Source organism: Heloderma suspectum, chromosome 3 (genome assembly GCF_057233095.1).
Source record: "Heloderma suspectum isolate Gila_16-S chromosome 3, 16-S_ref, whole genome shotgun sequence".
Lineage (NCBI taxonomy): Eukaryota > Metazoa > Chordata > Lepidosauria > Squamata > Helodermatidae > Heloderma > Heloderma suspectum.
The window spans coordinates 257,053,279-257,072,484 of record NC_139460.1 but is presented as its reverse complement, the minus strand read 5'-3'; the positions used below and the strand labels follow the sequence as shown (position 1 = coordinate 257,072,484).

At 43.4% G+C, this 19,206-nt stretch overlaps 1 protein-coding gene across 7 annotated transcripts; it reads left to right on the top strand.

Annotated features, from left to right (window-relative positions):
• The first annotated feature begins 1,264 nt into the window (after positions 1 to 1,264).
• Positions 1,265 to 18,316, top strand: GSTO1 (glutathione S-transferase omega 1). Of its 7 annotated transcripts, none has more exons than XR_014789495.1 (7): positions 1,308 to 1,400; positions 4,924 to 5,032; positions 8,004 to 8,226; positions 9,406 to 9,507; positions 14,271 to 14,377; positions 17,797 to 18,008; positions 18,235 to 18,316. XR_014789495.1 is itself a non-coding variant. In XM_084846380.1 (6 exons), the coding sequence occupies exons 2-6, from the start codon at positions 4,974 to 4,976 to the stop codon at positions 17,948 to 17,950; spliced, it is 645 nt and encodes a 214-aa protein (XP_084702506.1). In that variant the 5' UTR covers positions 1,265 to 1,400; positions 4,924 to 4,973; the 3' UTR covers positions 17,951 to 18,316. The 7 variants fall into 7 exon arrangements, 4 of the variants coding, with proteins under 4 accessions (XP_084702506.1, XP_084702507.1, XP_084702504.1 ...); XR_014789494.1 differs by lacking the exon at positions 1,308 to 1,400 and adding an exon at positions 2,947 to 3,072; XR_014789496.1 differs by lacking the exon at positions 1,308 to 1,400 and adding an exon at positions 3,339 to 3,454.
• The last annotated feature ends 890 nt before the right edge of the window (positions 18,317 to 19,206 follow it).

The window sequence follows — 19,206 nt, the reverse complement described above, 5'->3', positions numbered from 1 at the left end:
CAATTCATTCCTCAGTATTCCAAGTGTGGTTGCACCATAGATTTGTATAGGGGCAGTATGAACTTGCCAGTTTTATTCTCAATTCCTTTTCTAATTATGCCTAACATGGAGTTTGCCTTTTTTACAGCAGCCGTGCACTGGGTTGACATCTTCATCAAGCTGTCCACCACAACCCCAAGATCTCTTTCCTGGTTAAATTAAAATATGCTTGCATTTTTGGCCCTGCTATATTTGCCTTTGGTTCCACCCACCATGGGCATGCAAGTCCCCAAGATATAAATATGCTTTATATCTTGTTCAGTTTAAGTGGTGGTGGTTATTAGTTTAATTATAAATTAAAATATGCTTGCATTTTTGGCCCTGCTATATTTGCCTTTGGTTCCACCCACCATGGGCATGCAAGTCCCCAAGAGCTTCTCTGAAATAGAATTTGGCCCCTGTGCTGAAAGGGGTTCAACACCCTGGCTTTATATCTTGTTCAGTTTAAGTGGTGGTGGTTATTAGTGCCGTAGGCAGGTCTGGCGAGGGAGAGTGGAAGAAACATAACTAGTGGCAAGCGTGAATGTGTTACAAAAATTGTGTTCTTTTCCCTGGTAGACTTTCCAATTCGTTTACCAAGAACGAGAGGAGGCAGAGATATGGTCCAACACGATTTTATTCTGCAGAATAAGGCAACCCTTGGGGCTAACGCTCCATCAAAGGTTACAATCAAGTGATGTGATTCAAAAGTTTATATAGGCAAGACCTTTGGGGCTGTCTTACGCTTGCGCTGTACTAATCTCTTTGTCTAGCTGAGAGGGAAACAGAAGACAGGCAGCACCTTTGACATATCTAGGCATGCGCAGAGAGGTAGCCTTGTACTCTAGTAAACACATTCTTGGCATTCTTGAGTCTCTGATAAGGCGCTGTGTCTTTGTTTAGCATGGCAGTCTCACACTGAGGTAAAACAGACATAGCCTAGCTTATAAAATCATGGGATAACAGACATACTACAACTGAAATTTCTATAACAAATGGATGCTCAAACCCAATTTGGCAACGTTATTGTATGTGCAACAACAGTCTGTGAGCATAGTGCTGTATTCAAATCAAGTTTGTTGTTTCTAAAACATTTAGAACTATGAAAGATAGATTCTCTTTGCAATCTAATGCACAAATTAAAACAAAAACAAGAAAAACATTTCAAAAGTGGTGAAAGCCACATAGAATCCTTGAAAATTAGGAAGTTATAAAAGCAAAAAAACCCCACACAGCTAGGATCTTTGCGTATCAAAATGCTGACTCATTACTGCTGAAGATTAAGCCACACTGTTCAAAGAAGAAGCTTGTGGAACCAAGTATAGGGCAGCCATGATGTGAACATAGGTGTTTCCTGCCATTGCAATCACCCTGCTGAGCAAGTACTTTCACAATACTTTTATAAATTCACTGGTTTTTATCAACCCTTTTAGTTGTGCAGTTTTCATGATATGTATTGTATTGTTTTTATTATTTTACTGCTTTTTCTGCAAGTCAGTTTGTGAGTAGATTTCCTAAAATTATTATGTATTAACATTTATGTACCACCTTATCTGCTGAAAAGCCATCAAGACAGTGTACCAAAAAGTGTGCTATGCATTGATGAAATAATGAATAAATAATTTTAAAAATTGGCATTTCACTGATCAAAAGACATGCTTTATTGGGTATTCCTCCTGCTCCTGATTTGCTGCTTTTAAATGCAAGAGCCAGGATTGGCTTTGAGTGTCTGCCAGCGCCACTGTTATGCTTCCAATCTCTACTTATGCTTAGAATTTTATTTTATATATATATATATATATGTGTGTGTGTGTGTGTGTGTACTCAATCCACAGCCAGGGTACCATTTTGACTTTTCATCCATGCTTGGGATGAAAGCTTCATGCAAAGATGTGCAGATGCTTAAAATCTATCTCTTCATAAAAGTGGGTGGTAGTGTGGGCTTCATCCATTGCACTTATAGCATGCAAAGATCACCAAAGGCACCAAATGTGTGATTGCAGTCCCCAAAGAAAGTAGAATGCCCCTTCCTCAAATAATAACATTAAGGGCCCAGTCCTATGCATGTTGATACAGAAAAAGTCCTACAACTCGCAGAATTCCCTATCCAGCATGACAGGCTGGGGAATACTGGGAATTGACTGATTTCAGTGTAAACATGCATAGGATTGCACTTGAATGTTTTTTTTTTTTAAACAACACTTTATTTATGGATCCTCAAGGTCTCAAAATGATAAAGACTTATGGACACCGGAGATCAGCTCAGCACCCATGTTTTGCCAATGCTGTATAGAGTTAATTCTCTTTCCTCTCCCTTCTCTCCATGTACATAATTGACTGCACTTCTGTTATAAGGATCGGCTTCCCACCCTGTCTTTGTGCCTTTTATGTCCTTTAGGGCACCATCCTGTGCATGTTTATATGGACAGAAGCCCTGCAAATCCCAGCATTCCCAGCCAGCCATGCTGGGGAATGCTGGCAGGTACAGCACTTTTTTCTTTGTCCAAGCATGCATAAGATTGTGCCTTTAATTGATCCATATTATATTTAAATAACGACTGGGAACTCGTAGCTCCAGCCTTCCCCAACCTGGTGTCCTCCAGCTGTGTTGGACTACAACTCCCATACTTTGGCTGGGAACTATGGGAGTTGTAGTCCAACCCATCTGGAGAGCACCAGGTTGGGGAAGCCAGTTGCAGCCTTCCTACGTGTGGTTAGAACTGGAGCCTTCCAGCCCGATTCTGTGCACATTAGTCAGGCTCGTTGCGTCCCAACTGCGTTCAATCGGAGTTTACTACCGGGGACGTTCAGCGGGCATTTAGGATGGCACGGCTTTTTTTCCCTTCCCGCCTGCCCACCTACCGCGACCTCCGCCCACTTTCTCGGTGCTGTTGCATAATAATAGGGCGGGAGGAGCCAACCCGCGTCGGGGCTCTTTCGAGCTCGGCGAGAAGACCGGAGCTTTCGGCAAAGCCTCCGCGGAGCGCGTGGTTCTTCTGCTATCTTTTACGGCAGGGATAATGTCTGGGGAATTCGCGAGAAGCTTAGGAAAAGGTGAGGGCCCCGCGTGCGGGGAGGCTGGCTGTATACAGCATTTCCCTTGCGGGTTGGGTGCTGGCCTGCGCTTCTCCTTATGGACGGGATTGTACCGCTTCCTTATCTCTTGCTTCCGGCTGGTCGCCGCCCTTGCTCTTTTCTCTGCCTTTTCCTTGCTTTAGGACAGGGGGTGGTGAACGTGTGGCAGCCATCGTGGAACTGCAGTTCCCATCAGCCCTAGCCAATGGTGAGGGATGATGGGAGTTGCAGTCCCGCAGCATGCTGGTCTTGCTGGTTGTACCACGACCTCTGCAGATTGCCCTCTCGCAGCAACCAGGAAACTGGCCTCTTCCGTGGTGCACCCACCTTGTGCAGTGACCTCCGCCCTGGTATTCTGGAGGTGCGGACTAAAGCATGCCTTAGGCGCCAGAGGAAGGCCCATTTCTCCACCTAGGCCTTCCCTGAGAGTGTGTGCTGCCCAGCTTATTAATTATGGTGTAGCATTAGTCTTACTGGCCTTATCAACGTGTGTGTGTGTGTATATATATATATATATATATATATATATGCAATTATATATTTTTATTTAGTTTTAATGTATACTAAAATGTATTTACATTCTCTTGTAAAGCGCTCAGAGGTATTTCTTAAAAATGGTAAAAGGTATATAAATCTATTAAATTACAACAACAACTGATATGCCACACATTCCTCATCCCTGCTTTAGAAGAAAGATTTTCCACAGGACTGCACCAAGGGAGAAAAGGATTAAATCCCCCCCCCCCCGGCCTATCAGCTTGAATGTTGGCACAATTGTTTATGGAATTTTGCACTTGCAGAAAAGTGAATGGTGCAGTCCTGTTCATGTCAATCGAGTAAGCTCGACTGAGTCCAATGGAACTTAGTCCCAGGTAAATGTGTGTGTAGATTGCGACCTAAACTACTCAGAGCAGCATGAAGCAAGGGGGTGGGGCACGTGAGCATTGCCTTCATGTGTCAAGCCTTATCTATGCATCTGAAAATATATTCAAAATGGCAAATGGCATATGGGGGTGAGAGGCAGTTCTAGTTTGTTTCTGGAGCTTCATATTGCAGCTGTCCGCATGACACGAGCATAGCCCACTCTGGGTTAGCTGGAGTGCGTGTGGCTGCCATTTTGAATATGCAACCCTTGCTTGTGTTTAGACATGACACCCCTTGAGTGGGGGTTGGATACGCAACACGGCACCCACCATATAACTGACGACGAGCAACAAGCTTCAGCGTGTCGTCTGAACCAGTTCACTGTCTACCCCTAGCCTACAGTCCTGTGTGAATAGAGGTGATGGGCCCCATAACTGCTTGCCAGATGAGGAAATGAGTGCTGCAAATCTAAACATATTCTGCCAAATCTGTTTTACAGTGCAATCCTGTTTGTATCTCCTCAGAATTAAATCACACTGAGTTTAGTGGGACTTGCACTCAGGTAGGTGGGTATAGGATTGCAGCCTGAAGCCCTAATATGAGAACACCATAACACTCCAATGCACAAACTGCTTACATTGCAGGCGAATGCAGTAGGATTACTCTGAAATACATAGCTTGGGGTCCTTGCACTCCTGGCACCTTTTCCTTTCCCCTGCTATCCGAATTAAGATGTATATTGTCAGGGTGAAATAAGCCATTGGAATTATTGCTTGGGTTGTGACAATTAAGCCTACCAAATATATACATGAAGGACAATTGTTAGAAAGGTTTCCTTCCTTCTTTTCTCCTCTGCTGTGTCCCCCTCTCTGCCCCATTTCATGGCCTGCTTGTTGTTTGTGTTCAGGGAAAGGCTATAATTTTGCTAACTCTGGCCAGAATGACCCAAGCCTGCTTGTCTTCCAGGAAGTTCTGCTCCAGGTCCTGTGCCTGAGGGGGTGATCCGCCTCTACAGTATGCGCTACTGCCCCTTTGCACAGAGAACACGGCTAGTACTGAAAGCCAAAGGAATCAAGTAAGATCCAGTACTCTTATCTTCCTCATTTCATTGGGGTGTTATGTTCTGCGCTACAACCCATTTTTTTAAAAATACCAAGTTCCCTTTTTAGTTGAAAACTGCTAGGTAGCCATAGAGATGTAAAATTTCTGGAAATGTTGAGGCCATGAGAAAAAAACTGTTTTTTCCTGGTTGGGGCAGGGGGATGGAAATTTGGGTAAAATTTGAAAAATAAGCAATATTTTTTAGCGCTCCTTCCAGATCTAAAGTCACTTTGTTGCTTTGAGACAGCCTTCGCCAACCTGGTGTCCTCTAAATATTTTGGACTTTAGCTCTCATCAGTCTCTGGCAGCATGACCAATGGTCAGGAATGCTGGGCACTGTAGTCCAAAATATCCAGAGGACACCAGGTTGGAGAGGGCTGCTTTAGGAACATAAAGCAGCCTTTCTGTTCTTAAAGTTATTTTATGTTTAACTTATATTCATAATTATATGAGCAAACTATTTTAGAACTTTTAAAAGTAAACTGAGTTAATAAATTTGTAATTACTGTCTGAATAGATTAGAACTACATTAAATGACTGCTACAGCATCTAAACAGAACAAGCCCAGAAACACAGGACTCTGTAGAAGAAAACTGAAACTGTCAAGAATGCACATTTGCTGTCAAGAATGCGCAGTGGTGATTCTGCTCACATGTTGGGGAAACTGAGCATACATGTCTATCAGTAAAAGACATTTTAGATCAAGAATGTTAATAAGGAATAAAAGAACTAACTATGCTGGGAATCTTACAGAGAGGATTAAAAAAATATTTTCCCCATGGCTTCATTATTTACAGACATTTTACTTTTCTAGTCTTTCTATAAAAGTGTTCTTATTACATAGTTTTTAGAAAACATTTTGCGGGGAGTAAAGGCTGAGTAACAATACTTTGTCTTAAATTCTAAAGGAAAGTGTTTCATAATCCAAAGCTGTTCTATTTTTCCAATTTGTCAGAACAAAACAAAAAAGGTCCAGTCCTTGGAAAAAACGGACACCCCTTCTGGGGGGTTTCTGAATGTTACTGTTTTTTTCTGGGCCTTCACATCTCTAGGTGGCCACTAGGTACTGCACGTTAGAGGTAGGAGTTGCCTACAAACTGGCACTTTACCTACCTTCTCAAACTTTAAAGTTACATTATTTTCATTTTTTGATGAGTTTTCTAGTTTAAGAACTAATCATATTCCAGCAAGACTACATTGAGAGGACCAGACGAAAGGTATCATGGGGGACTTAATAGGTAGCCTAGTGGAAAAGTGGAGAGAGCTGGGAAATTACTAATTCCTGGTGAACATTTCTGGTGCTCTAATAGCCTATCTGATGGAGTGTATTTCCCTCTTTGATTGCAACACTGCACAGGACTTGTGTAATCCTCCTTATTCTTGCCACCCATTTGGAGGCTGTGTTACCTTCTTGGAATTTTTTGCAATGTATCAACTGAAGTGGTAGAAGTTACCAGGTTACATTCCAGCTCAGTCCTCTTTTTATTGGATTGTGATGCAATAAAAAGAGTTATGACACTTGGATTTAAAAAAAAAAAAAGGTAAATTATACCATAGTGAGTGCCCTATGATAATACAATGCTAAGAATCTGTTTTTGTATACACAGTCCCGTAAGATTTGCCTTAATTTTGCAATAAAATCAAACATCAATTACAAGTTTATTTGTTGAAGAAATACTTGAAACCCTTTTCTTAATCTGGTTGCTTCAGAGAACGTGTCTCCCAATGTTCCATTAATGAAATTGATAATTCTTTACTCTTGTTCCCCTCTACCCCTAGTCATTTTTAGAGAATCAGGTGCACAGTGGAATGTGTCTGCGCCGCCTGGTATCATTTACCTTCAGGAAGCCTTGCAAAATAGTTATTTTTAGGCTGCTTACGCTTACATTGTGTGTTGCGGTGGCCAGCAACTTAAATTAGTGGCCCTAGAATCCAGTCACCTTCCGGTACACATCGACACTTTTCTTTTGAGTTGTAATGGCAACCAGCCAGTTACAACATGGTCTCAGTCCAGCTGTGGAATTTCCTCCAGGGGAATCTTCTGCCCCCTCTTTTTTAGTTTGGGTTGCCTGGTGAAGATGATACTGTCTAGGTAGGCTTTTTATTAGCCTTGTGTTTGTTTCTAATATTGACTCTGATGTCTGAATTGTCTGCTGTACTGTATTTCTGCCTTTAAGGGCGCATGGCTCTTGGGGTGCGTTGGGAATTGTAGGACTTTTTTCTATCTAAATATGCATAGGATTGTGCCCTAATTGTGTTAATTATGTTAATTGTTCTGTTGTATCTTCTTACTATTGTGGGTTAGGGTATTTTAGAAAATGTTTTTATTGTAGAATTTTATTGTTTTATTGTATGTTGTACATCGCCCAGAGTGGCTGGGTGACCAGCCAGATGGGCGATTAATAAATTAAATAATAAAAAAATAAAAATAAATTGATAGCTGCCTTGAGCACTATTTTATAGTGGAAAGGTTGGACGTAACTCTTCTATATAAATAAGATTGAAGTTCTACACCTCCCAGCATTCCTCAGCCAGCCATTCTATCTAAATACACATAGGACTGTGCCCTAAATAATATAAAGTTGACATCAGGATCGAAACCAGGGGTTAGGCAACTTGCTGCCCTCCAGATGTTTTGGCCTACAGCTCCCATCAGCCTTAGCCAGCATAGCTGATAGTATGCGATGATGGGAGTTGTAGGCGAAAACATCTGGTGGGCCACAAGTTGCCTACCCCTGATCTAGACCCTAATCTTCCAGTTACCAACGGTTAGGGATTGATTTTGGATTTCTGTAAGCAATCTTTGAAAGCCTTTTGAAAACGGTATATGGCCAGAGACTATTGGATACCGCTTAGAAACTTGGGTGATTTTATTACTGACTCTCATAGCAACAGATTGCTGGCAAAAGTAACCTTTCTGTGTTTCTTCATCTCATACGTTTTAGCCATGAAATTGTCAATATCAACTTGAAAAACAAGCCAGATTGGTTTTTTGAGAAAAGCCCATTTGGATTGGTACCTGTGCTGGAGACAAGCAAGGGTCAGCTGATCTATGAGTCTCCAATCACTTGTGAGTATTTGGATGAAGCGTATCCAGGGAACAAGCTGTATCCTACAGACCCTTATGAAAAAGCTTATCAGAAGATGCTCTTGGAACAGTTCTCTAAGGTGTGTACTGAAGGACATCCGGAAACCCATTTCAGTGTGTAAGACTAAAATACAGCTAAGAAGGGATTGGTATGTTTACACATAATCTGCTGGAGAACATGACTGCTCTGTTTTAATCTTTACATGTGTGGGAATGGGAAAACTGAATTCTACAGAGGAATAAACATATTAATGGAAGAAGTATAATAGTCTTAAGGTGACTGGGCATGCAGTCTTGTGCTGGGTATCACTCTGAGCTTTAAATGACCAGGAACTGGGTGCAACAAATAGTTTTTTTTCTTGTGCTATCATATGCTTCCTAAGGCATCTTGCACAGATTGTGGTCCAAGACAGATTGGATAGACTAACCATTCTTATGAATACATGAAGTAAAATTGAGAAAATTGGAATTTCTAGGACTAGGGACAGGGTGGGAAAACTGTGGTGAATGTAGGACATACAGACAGGGTAGGGTAGCAGCTATATGTTTTCCAAAAGTAGGAACGCTAGTCCCCAAAGGGGACTTTTGTCATGCAATCTAGCCTTGTTCTTCCTCTTGAGTCCACTTTGACTTTTATATCAAAACAGGGTCAGTCTGAGTGCTGTACAGAAGGGAAACATTCTGGTACAAGCTTCTGATGTGTTCCTTTCCTCTGTAGCTGAGGCATTTTCCACAGGTTGATTCCCTTCATTTTGCATTTTCTTCTATCCTTCCGAACACCATTCACTTCTGTCTATGACAATATAATGTATTGGTTCTTTCAGTATGAAGAACAGGTGTGATAATTAATAATGTTTGTTGTATGTTAGCTAAAACTTATTTTTTTGGTATCTGTAATATACCATTAAATGCAGGAATGGGAATAGGTTTGAATCCAATCAAGTAAATACCAAGGAGCAGTTTAGAGGAGGAAAGCAACTTGGTTTAGGTCACTACTACTACCTTTTATAATGCAGAAGATGGAAATATAAGGTCTACCAAGGTAAAGGGTTTCTTGAGTTCAGAACACTTCACCAGTGCACGCAATGCTGGGGTATAGCTAATGCCCTGTTATTGAGGGGGTTTATGTGGACAAGATCTCTCTCCTGGTAACACCTGGTGATGGTGGGATTGTCACTTTAATCAATCAGCATCTTCCTTGAATTAAAATGCCAAACATTTCTGCACCTTGGTAACATCGTAATTTCTGCTTTGCTTAGCTAACCCCTCTGAGCTACAAGTACTTAGTGGCCACCAAGAGTGGAGAGGATGTGTCGGCTGTGAAGAATGAGTACTGTGAAAAGTTTCTGAAACTTGAAGAGGTAAGAGTTAGTGATCCTTAATCCAGGGGTGGGGAACCTATAGCCCTCCAGATGTTGGGCTGCAATTTCTATCAGACCTAGCCAGCAGAGTCATTGGTGAGGGATGATGGAAGTTGTAGTTCAACAACATTTGGAGGGCCACAAGTAGCCCATGTCTATCCCAATCCCTTCCAGAAGCGCTACAAAACTTTGTCATGGGGTAGTGAGGTTCCCTGTTTCCTGACTGTGCTAAAGGTCCCCTTCAATTTTCTGGCTAAATTTAGGCATTTATTCAATTATCAAAAAATCTGCCCGTTTAAAAGACCAGAGTTGGCTTGAACTCCAAAAAGCCAGGAAATGGGAAGCTAAGGTGGATGGCTTAACAGATGTGCGCTGTGATCAGTGATTATGTTGTGCAGTGTCACAAATTGTGCTTGCTTTCAATTTGTCCTTCATGCACCCCCACTTTTCCTGGGCCTTTCAGGTCCAGATCCAAATCCTTTCATGCCCAAATCCCTCTCTCTCTCTCCTACTTTCCCCATAAAAAAAATAAATAAATGGAGGGGTATTTCATATCCAATCCACTCACCCTGAAGGTATATATTTCTCTCTCATCTTCTCCCCAAGCCCTGACTAAAGAAAGAGCGTTGGCATTAAATATCCACCCCCACCCCTGCCCTCAGTAGATTGACCTAGCATGTCTTGGCACAGTGTTTCTTTTTAGAAGGGGAGTGATGAAAGGAGCAGTAATTTGTCTCACAGACTCCCAGAGTATTTCTCTCTATTTCTCAATCCTCTCCCCCACCCCCTTAAACCGACACGTTTCTTGCTTGGAGATTAAACAGTGCAGTCCTATCCTTGTCTACTCAGAAGTAAGTCCCACTGTTTTAAACAGAGCATATTCCCAGATAAGTGTGTATATATGGATTGCAACTTGAATTTATGGCTCCACCCTTCCCTTTTTCTCCACCCCACAAAAGGAAGAAAGGCATGAGATACCATTTAAACCCCGGTTGCTGTTTTTAAACAGCACACCTTTGGATTTTTGTGAGAAGCTCTAATTTTTAGAAACAAAAGATTCCTCACCTCACCCTTTTTTCCTGTATACACGCATGCGTGCGCGCGCGCGCGCGCACGCACACACACACACACACGGTTGGTTCACACAACTGCTGCATCCCACTGTGGTTGCAGTGTGTGCGGGTGGCCATTTTGAATATTCAGCCCCCAGTGAGGGGTTGCCATGGTCTAAACTTGGGTGACAGAGGTTGTTTGAGGGTTAAACAACCCTCAAATAATATTAAAACAAGCCATGGGTTACTTGAGGGTTGTCTGATCCTCAAATAACCCCTGACACCTGGGTTCGCACGTCATGGCAAGCCACGGCAAGCTGAGCCCCTGTGGTAGTCATGCCAAAATGGTGCCTACGGGCGCCTGGCATAATGTGACAGCCCCCATGGGAAAATTAGGCCATGGTGTGCTGTCATTGGTGTGAACCAGATCATACACTTCATTTTTCCCTTTCTCACTCTTATAGTTAGAAGTATCTAAAAGGGCTTTGGAGCTGTTCAAGAGAAACATGAATGTTGGCCTCCCCTTCCCCTTCTATTTTCTCCTACACCAACATTTTCTGGCTGGGGATTAAGACTGCAATCCTATACACACTTAACTGGGAGTGAAATCGACATTCTGAAAAGACATGCATGTGGGTGCACTGTTATTCTTTGATCCCCCGCCCTAAATTACAGCATGAGACTTTTAAACCTCTGTGGCTTATATTCAGTAACACAACTTTGCAAAGTTAAAAGAGAATTCATTTAAAGATAATTTGGAGGAAAGGAGAAAGTGAAACTAAACTCAAATCAGAAATCACTGGTATGGGGAATTTCTTCTCCCCAGGACCATCACCACCTATGGGTAAGCTGCTCTCTCACTGGGCAGTCATACCTATGGGATTTCTTATTTCCAGCAAATACTTATATTTCATGGCCTAAGGAACTCTCTGCCACTATAACTCAGGATTCCTCAAGCTGACCCTTTTTCACCACCACCACATCTCTTAGTATACTTTAAAACCTCCTAACAGCTGGTATAAGAGACTTAGGGCACAATCGTATGCATGTTTAGACAGAGAAAAGGCCTACAGCCTTTTGCTGGCTGGGGCATGCTGGGAGTTGTAGGCCTTTTCTCTGTCTAAACATGCATAGGATTGCACCCTTAGACGTGAGATGGGCACCAACACTAGAGACAAGATGAACTATTAACAAGGTAATTTATTAAAGGGATATTTTGTACAAAAAGGATTACTAATATTTACTTTGGAGTTTTCACAAGACTGCTTAGTCACAGTTCTTAAGGATTTAACAGACATTAATGACTTCTTCTACCTCAGGCCAAATTCCCAAAACCTCCATCCCAGCCAGATCCACTAACAACAGGCCCAGCTCTTGGGTACAATCTTCCTCTCGCACCAGAGCTCCTCCTGTTGTGTTACTGGCTGCTTGGACAGTCTGTCTGGGTTTTTCTGCCTCTTTGAGTAACATTCTTTTGGCAAGATCTTAGGGCAGCTTCCTGACACAACACAGCCACCTACTCCCTACTGCAGTTTCTTATTTTTGTGGCTGTACTTCATGCTTTTAGGGCAACGGAAGCCTAATAGTTTGATCCTAAAAGCGTCTTCCTTAGGTGTGTACTGAAAGTGGTGGTTCTTCTGCAAAACTACTACTGGATTACTCTGAGCAACTGTGGGAGATATATATTGAAGGTTATCTGCTGTTGTCCACTAGGGGGAGCCATGCTCACACTTGTATAGATTTGTTTCTGTCAGACACTTGGGTTTTTGACAATCCAGGGTGTTTCCCCACAAGGCATTTACTCTAGAGTATCTACTTTTCATTCACTTACTTTTTACAGGGCGTCCACATAGTCCTGTCACCCAATTGTGGTCCTGCTGTGTTCTCGCCATGCTGTTTTCACCTTTTCCTAGCGTGCAGCAAGTTTCTTATGGGTTTAAGAATGGAAGAGGAACGCTGTCTTCGGCATGGTAGATTTCCTTAGGGGTACTCTTTTGTCTTATTGAAGAGGCATGGCTTTAACATTTGCAGTGACTTCTGGGGAGGCTGAGCTGTTATCACCACGCCTCTTCACTTCCCTATTGGGAGTGATCACCAGCTCTTTCTTAATCAGGCCCCTCCCAGGGCTTGCTCTTCCTCCCATCCCAGCTTTGCCCAAAGTCTTCTGTCACAATCCAGGGTTGTCGGGCTGATACCAGAAAGGAGCGATATGGAGGGGGCTGATTAAAAGCAACATTCCTCTTTCCAAATGCTCCAGGAACTTAATTTTTAAAAATTAAAATTCTGCCATTTCACTTTCATGCGCTCTGTCTCCCAGTGCCACAGGATTAAGTGGCATCTGCTTCTTGCAGCTCTCCAGCTCTCTTTTCCCCGTTGCTGGACCTGCTTCAAACAGCCAGTGGGAACCTCACCATGTGGGTACTGCTCCTTCACTGCTTGGGATGCCGAGGGAGGAAGGGAAGTAAGCAGCAGTTCCTTCAAGTAGTCCATAAGCCATTACTCCTGTGCTGGGGAAGCAAGCTGTTTCTGAAGAACTTTCTGCCCCTGGCGCCCTTCATCAGCACCCAGAAGCCAACAGAATCCCAGCACATCTATAGCCAGTGCCTTCTCCTCTTCCTTCCCCTTCTAAATTTGCTCAGTTTCACTTTAATGAAATAGTGCAAATAAGAATTATGCTAATGTAGATGCATTAGGACAGATTTATAGCATCTCTACACCAGCCTAAAATCCCGCATTTAAAATGGGTCTTTCTGCTTCCGTCCACAATGGACTTCCTTTACACGTGCTTACTTTTCCCCTTCCCCCCTCCCTCTCCCCCTTATCTGAGTCTTCCATATATTTCATTGATCTAGCTCCTCTTCTTGCTGTTATTTCTCTTTTCATGGAGGGAACTCAAGCGTCGAGCGGAACACAAGCGGGGTAATTTGATACCACATTTTCTCTGATCTATTTAAAAATGGAATAAAGGACATTTAGTGCAGGAGATGCCCTGGAGTTTTACGGCGTCATCTAAAGGGCCCGCAAACTTCCCTGAGTGAGCAATCTCAATGGGAGGATAAAAGCTCCATGTGAAGAAGCCCTTAAAATGCGTGGGGAGTTCTGTGTGTCACAAGGCAAAAATCCCTGCAAAGAGATGTGAGGCACCTGGGTATAAAAAAAGATGTGATGGCGCATCTCTAGGTGCAGATGTTCTACAACCATGGCAAGAAGAGCCCTCGGGCAAGATTTAGTCTTCCACCTCCCCCTAAATGTTTTCAGGGAACTCCGGGAGGGGACAAACACTGATCACCTGCTATGCCTGCTCACTGTATGGACAGAACATAGCAAGATGTACATAAGAGGGAAAGCACTATCCCACCCCCGAGACGTAGAAGCTCAGCTGCAATTCTGCATGCAACAGGAAGTGGACAAAGGACTATTGAATAATACCAAGAGCTCTCTGAAGCCTTTTCACCTAAAATCCAGCTGTACAACCCACATTGGCCCCTGATCTGCTGGGAAGTCCACTAAGGACCAGTACAGGTTAAAGCACCACACAGCTCTGCAGTATGGGATTAGAAGGGCTGAAATTGTACTTGGTTCAGTGTAAAAATGTTCCCTTGCGACAGGCAGTCTCTCTCCGTTTCCACGCTCTGGACTTGAGGTTTCTGCAAGTTTTTGTGGTGTGCTGTGCATTTTTATTAAGAAATGTCATATGTCTTTCCCTTTTAGATTCTAGTAAACCACAAGACTAAGTTCTTTGGCGGGAACTCTGTATCCATGATTGACTATCTGATCTGGCCATGGTTTGAGCGTATGGAGGCTTTCCAGTTACATGAGTAAGACCATTGAATCTTTTATACCTCTCACACTTGAGTGTCATTCTCCAGCTGCCCACCTTCCACCAGTCTCTTAGCCAGTTCCTTGGGATAACCAGTGAGAAGGATGAGCACTATTGACAGGACAGATCTGTCTCCACTTGTTCTACTTTATCTGTACTTTGCAAAGGGGTAGAGTGGGTGGGGGGAGAGAGGGAGGCAGGCAGGCAGACAAAGTGCGGGGGATCATTCTCTTTACTGGCACTTGAATGTGCCCATCTATCTTCCTCCAAGGCAAAGAACAGGTTAGGGAGGTAGATGGGGAAACACAAACACAAGGAGGGGTTATCCCTTCTCTTCTGAACTAGCGTCTATTGGCAAATTCGGTTCTGTTCAATTCAGCCTTGATCAAGACAGTAGGTTTCTTTCCCTTTGAGCAAGCAAACAAACCAGAAAGTCTTCTGTAGGCTATAGTTTCCTGTTTTGTCCAAGCTGGGAAACTAGGCTTAACAGCTTTGGAACAAGCCAGGATATTGAGCCAACTTCAAACCATAGTTTATTACCTTGGCTGGTTCCAAAGCAGCTAATCCCAGTTTGGACAAAATAGGAAACCTCAGCCAGTGGAAAACGTCCTCGTTTGTTTGCTCCCACTGTCAAAGAGAAATTAAGGGGCTGTTGTGCTTGGCAGAAATGTTTGTTCATATATCATCTTCTTAAGCTGATGTATGATCATCCAAACTCTCCCGTTAAGTCTAGCACAGCATTGCTAGAAAGTCAGTGTTATCACTGTGACTTCTATTGTGACTAGGTCACTCTTTTTTTGGTAATATATTCAATACCCATGGGATCTACGCTGAAATATCTACAGCTACTTGCATTTCATGGCTTTCTTGCCCCTTTGTTTTATAAAACTCTTTTCTGTATCCATGTGTGTAATATCTGCCAACTGGGGATAACGTTTCATGCAGCTGATGAAGCAGGCTCTAGTCCACGAAAGCTTATGCTACAATAAATCTGTTAGTCTTTAAGATGCCACTGGAGACTTTTCCCCCAGTACAGCTAATAGAGCTACTGCTACAGAATGTGTACAGATAGCTTACCATGTAACCCAAAGTGATGCACAAAACTTGATACTTGTGCGGCTTCTGTGGAAGGATTTAAAAGGATCACAATATTGGCAAGTTGAATAGTGTCATGTTATGCTCTGAGGTGTCTAGGGAGTAATTAGAGAAAGATCAAATTTCCTTGACTATTGAGCTTTTTCTCCAGCTACCACCGACCTTTGAATAGTTCAGGCTCAGTTTTCTGGGATTTCTATGAAAAATTGACTTTGTATCAGAATTATGTAATTAATTTATAACCCGCTTTCCCACAAAAATAGTGCTCAAGGTGGCTAACAATAATAAAATACAGATGAAATGTACCATAATTAAAAGAAACTCAGAAGTTAAAAAGAAATAAGAAATAAATAGCGCCCACCAGCTAAAACCTAGTTCAGTAAAGAAAACAGCTGGCCTGAACAATCATGCCATGCTTGTAGAATAAATCCAATAGAAGAAGTTTTACTTTCTGTTCTTTGGCATCATGTTGGGTCTGAACCAGTCTTCAAATCCAGCTCAGCTGTTGATACAGGACCATCACAAGTGGAAGTTCTTTGCTTCCCTTTCCTATTAATGTATGGAATAATGACTTGGCTTGGGACAGGATAAGTTAAACTTGGTAGAGCAAATTCACCAGGTAGCAGGTGTTTTTATTTCTAGGCTGTGGATAGCTGCGCTACACACCCCATCCCAGTTGGGATATGTAGTGCAAAACGAGGAAGAAGTGTCTTTTCTGGGCCACTCTGGAGGATAAATCTGTTAATTGATTTTAGCCATGCTGGCTAAATAGAACATGGTCAGAGGTAGTGTGTTTCCAAGTACCAGAGATTATCTTTTCCTTGCACCCTACACTTGTAAGCTTCCAGAGTCCTCTGGCTGGTAGCTGGAAGGAGAAAACTGGGGCCCAGTTACTTGAAGGGTTGCCTCTTCCCACATGTACCTACCTGGACTTTGAGGTTGTTGTTGGAGGTCCTCCTTTGGGTGCCCCTGCTTAACCGCATTGAGCACCATTTTTAGGTAGAAAGGGTAGAAATAAAATAAATAAAAATAAAATAAGTGCGATTCTGCAGGTTGTTATTAGGGAGTGATAGCACTCAAGTTCTGGAATGCCATTCTCCTCCTTGTATTTTTGGTCGCGAATACCTTTCTTTTCTTTTCTTTTCTTTTGCTTCCAGGGCTTTAAGAGAACTTTTAAAAGGCTCTTTAAGGATTTCTGAGGTTCTGGTATTTTGAAGCCTTAAGCTGTGCTGTGCTATGGGAGTTTGGGGCACTAATTGCTTTTTACTGGTTTTCCTTCCTGTCATGCTGTGATGTTATATTGTAACTATTTTGATTGTTTTGTATTGTGGGTTTTTTTTTTGTTTTTGTTTTATGTGCATTGCCCAGAGTACCCTGGTGATAGAGTGGCATAGAATTACCATACCTGAATAAAATACATGGATAGACTTTGGTCTAATCCAGTAAAATGGTTCTTATGTTAACACACCATGGGAAGTCAGTCATAGCCGGTTGCACAGCCCTGTGCTAGTCTCTGTCAGCCACATGGGCTGGAAATCCGCTGTAATTCAAACTGTCAGAATTTGGAAGTGCTGCAATGTGGCATCTGATCTTCTAAACTGGAGCAGTCTGGTTGTACCAATATCTACTTTGGGGCACTTTATTCCTTTAAAGAGGCCAAGCACAATGCATGTTGAGAATCTCCCTCCATCCTTCCATGCGCACTTAAGAGTAGAGGAAGCTGCCTTATGACAAGTCAGGCCATTGGTCCATCTAGCTGAGTATTGTTTACATTGGGGGTGCGCAACGTTTTTGGCCCTGGGGGCTGCATCCAGTGTTGGCTGGGGGAGCCAGGGGCCACAGTCACGTGCACACACATCTTCCCCGCAAATATTTCCCCTTCCTTTCTGCTGAGAGCTAGGGATTATTGGGATGTGTGTGGATGTAAACGCCTCTCCCATGCCCCAGTGATCTCCACCAAGATTGCTGTTCCTCCATCACTGCTAGCAGCAGGAAAACTGATCTTGGAAGCCAGGGAACCGTGTTCTCCCCCCCCCCCCCCGCCCTTGCAGGGGAAAAGTGGGTGACAAAGGGCTGCAGGTTGTGCACCCCTGGTCTGTGCTGACTGATGGTGGCTCTCCAGGGTTTCAGACAGTCTTTCCCAGCCCTTCCTGGTGATGCCAGGAATTGAAACTAGGACCTTTTGCATTGGGACCAGGAATTGAAACTGGGGCCTCCTGCATGCAAAACATGTGTTCTCCCACTGAGCTAGCCACATCCCTTCTCCTACTTTAAAGTGAAAATAGCCACAGCTGTCTCAAAACCTTTTCTGTTCTTCTACAGCTGTCTGGACCATGCTCCAACATTAAAACGCTGGGTTGAAGTCATGAAGCTGGATCCAGCAGTTCAGGCTACGATAACAGACACTCAGACCTGCAAAGGCTATCTTGAGCTGTATCTGAAGAACAGCCCCGAGGCCTGTGACTATGGGCTCTGATTGCTGATGGAAGCCCCTTCGACAAGGGACAAAACGTACTGGCAGAAGTATTGCTCCGGTATGCATATCTGGTACCTAAGGTGCATTATTGCTCAGTTTTAATATGGTATTGTGTTGGATGTGCAGTGGATTCTATGGCTGTGCTGAAATGACAGACCACCTGCATAAGGCTTTTGCTCTCAAAAGAAAGATGCATTAAACTGGGGCAGGAAAGCTTTTAGGGTTTGCCTATTTGCCCACCAATCAAGGTTGTAATGTTGTCTCTCTTCTGTCATCCTCATCAGTTTAGGGTAGGTGTCTATGTTGGCTCAGTTGCTGTTTTGATACTGATGATTGCCCTTCAGAAATAAACACACGTTAAATACAGATGTTTCCTGTTTCCTCTTCTTGGAGTGGCAAGCAAAGTTACACAGCTGGACATGTGAGTGTGCAAGTCAAACATAGACTATGCTAGCCTAAGCTTCGCTGGGCTAAACAGAGTGCCTCTGAGCATGTGTGGAGTGCCCCCTTGAAGGATGTCATGTTGTCAGGAGCGCCCTAGCGACCTCTTTCAGTACACTCCAACAGCCAAGTCAACACACAGACGAAAGGATTCTTTTCAAGGCTTTAATCCTTTTATAACTTAATGACTCTTTCAGATGCTAATCACCAGCGACTAAGCAATGAACAGCAGAGTGGCCTATGCTCCGGGTAGGCAGTTGGTCCCTGTTTGAAGGAGAATCACTTGAAGACCCTGAACTTTTGGGCTAGGGAGAGATCCTCCCTCTTTACCTTGGGTCCACGGGAGGCGGCTGTTGCTTGCGCGCCAAACGGGCGCTACGCCTCCTTTCCGCGCCCTCCATCGCTCGTCGCTCCCTGTGTCTGCGTTGAGCGTCTAGCAAGCCCCCCTCCTGCACTTTCTCACTGCTAGGATCACTATCTATCTCAGGAATGCCAGCAGGAGGAATCTCTGCCAGCTGCTGTGCCTGTGAGAGATGAGCTGGCTCCTCTCCCACAGATTGCTGATCCTCCTCAGAATCAGAACTGCTCTGGGGTTCTGTCGGCTCAGTTTCCAGCCTAACACATGTCTTTGCCTTTTAAAAAGTGGGGGACTTAAAGTAGGGAAGGAAATAAACTGAATGTACGTTCCTCCCACTTTAGGAACATAGGAGGCTGCCTTATACTAAGTCCGACCATTGGTCCATCTAGTTCAGTATTGTCTGCACTGACTTGCAACAGCTCTCCAAGGTTTCAGACAGGGGTCTTCCTCAGCCCTC

Excerpts from the sequence above, each read along its gene's own strand:
- GSTO1 (XM_084846378.1), top strand. The coding sequence starts at position 3,039 with ATGTCTGGGGAATTCGCGAGAAGCTTAGGAAAAG. Across the intron at positions 8,227-9,405 it reads TCTTGGAACAGTTCTCTAAG|CTAACCCCTCTGAGCTACAA; the intron begins GTGTGTACTGAA and ends TGCTTTGCTTAG. Across the intron at positions 9,508-14,270 it reads AGTTTCTGAAACTTGAAGAG|ATTCTAGTAAACCACAAGAC; the intron begins GTAAGAGTTAGT and ends TTTCCCTTTTAG.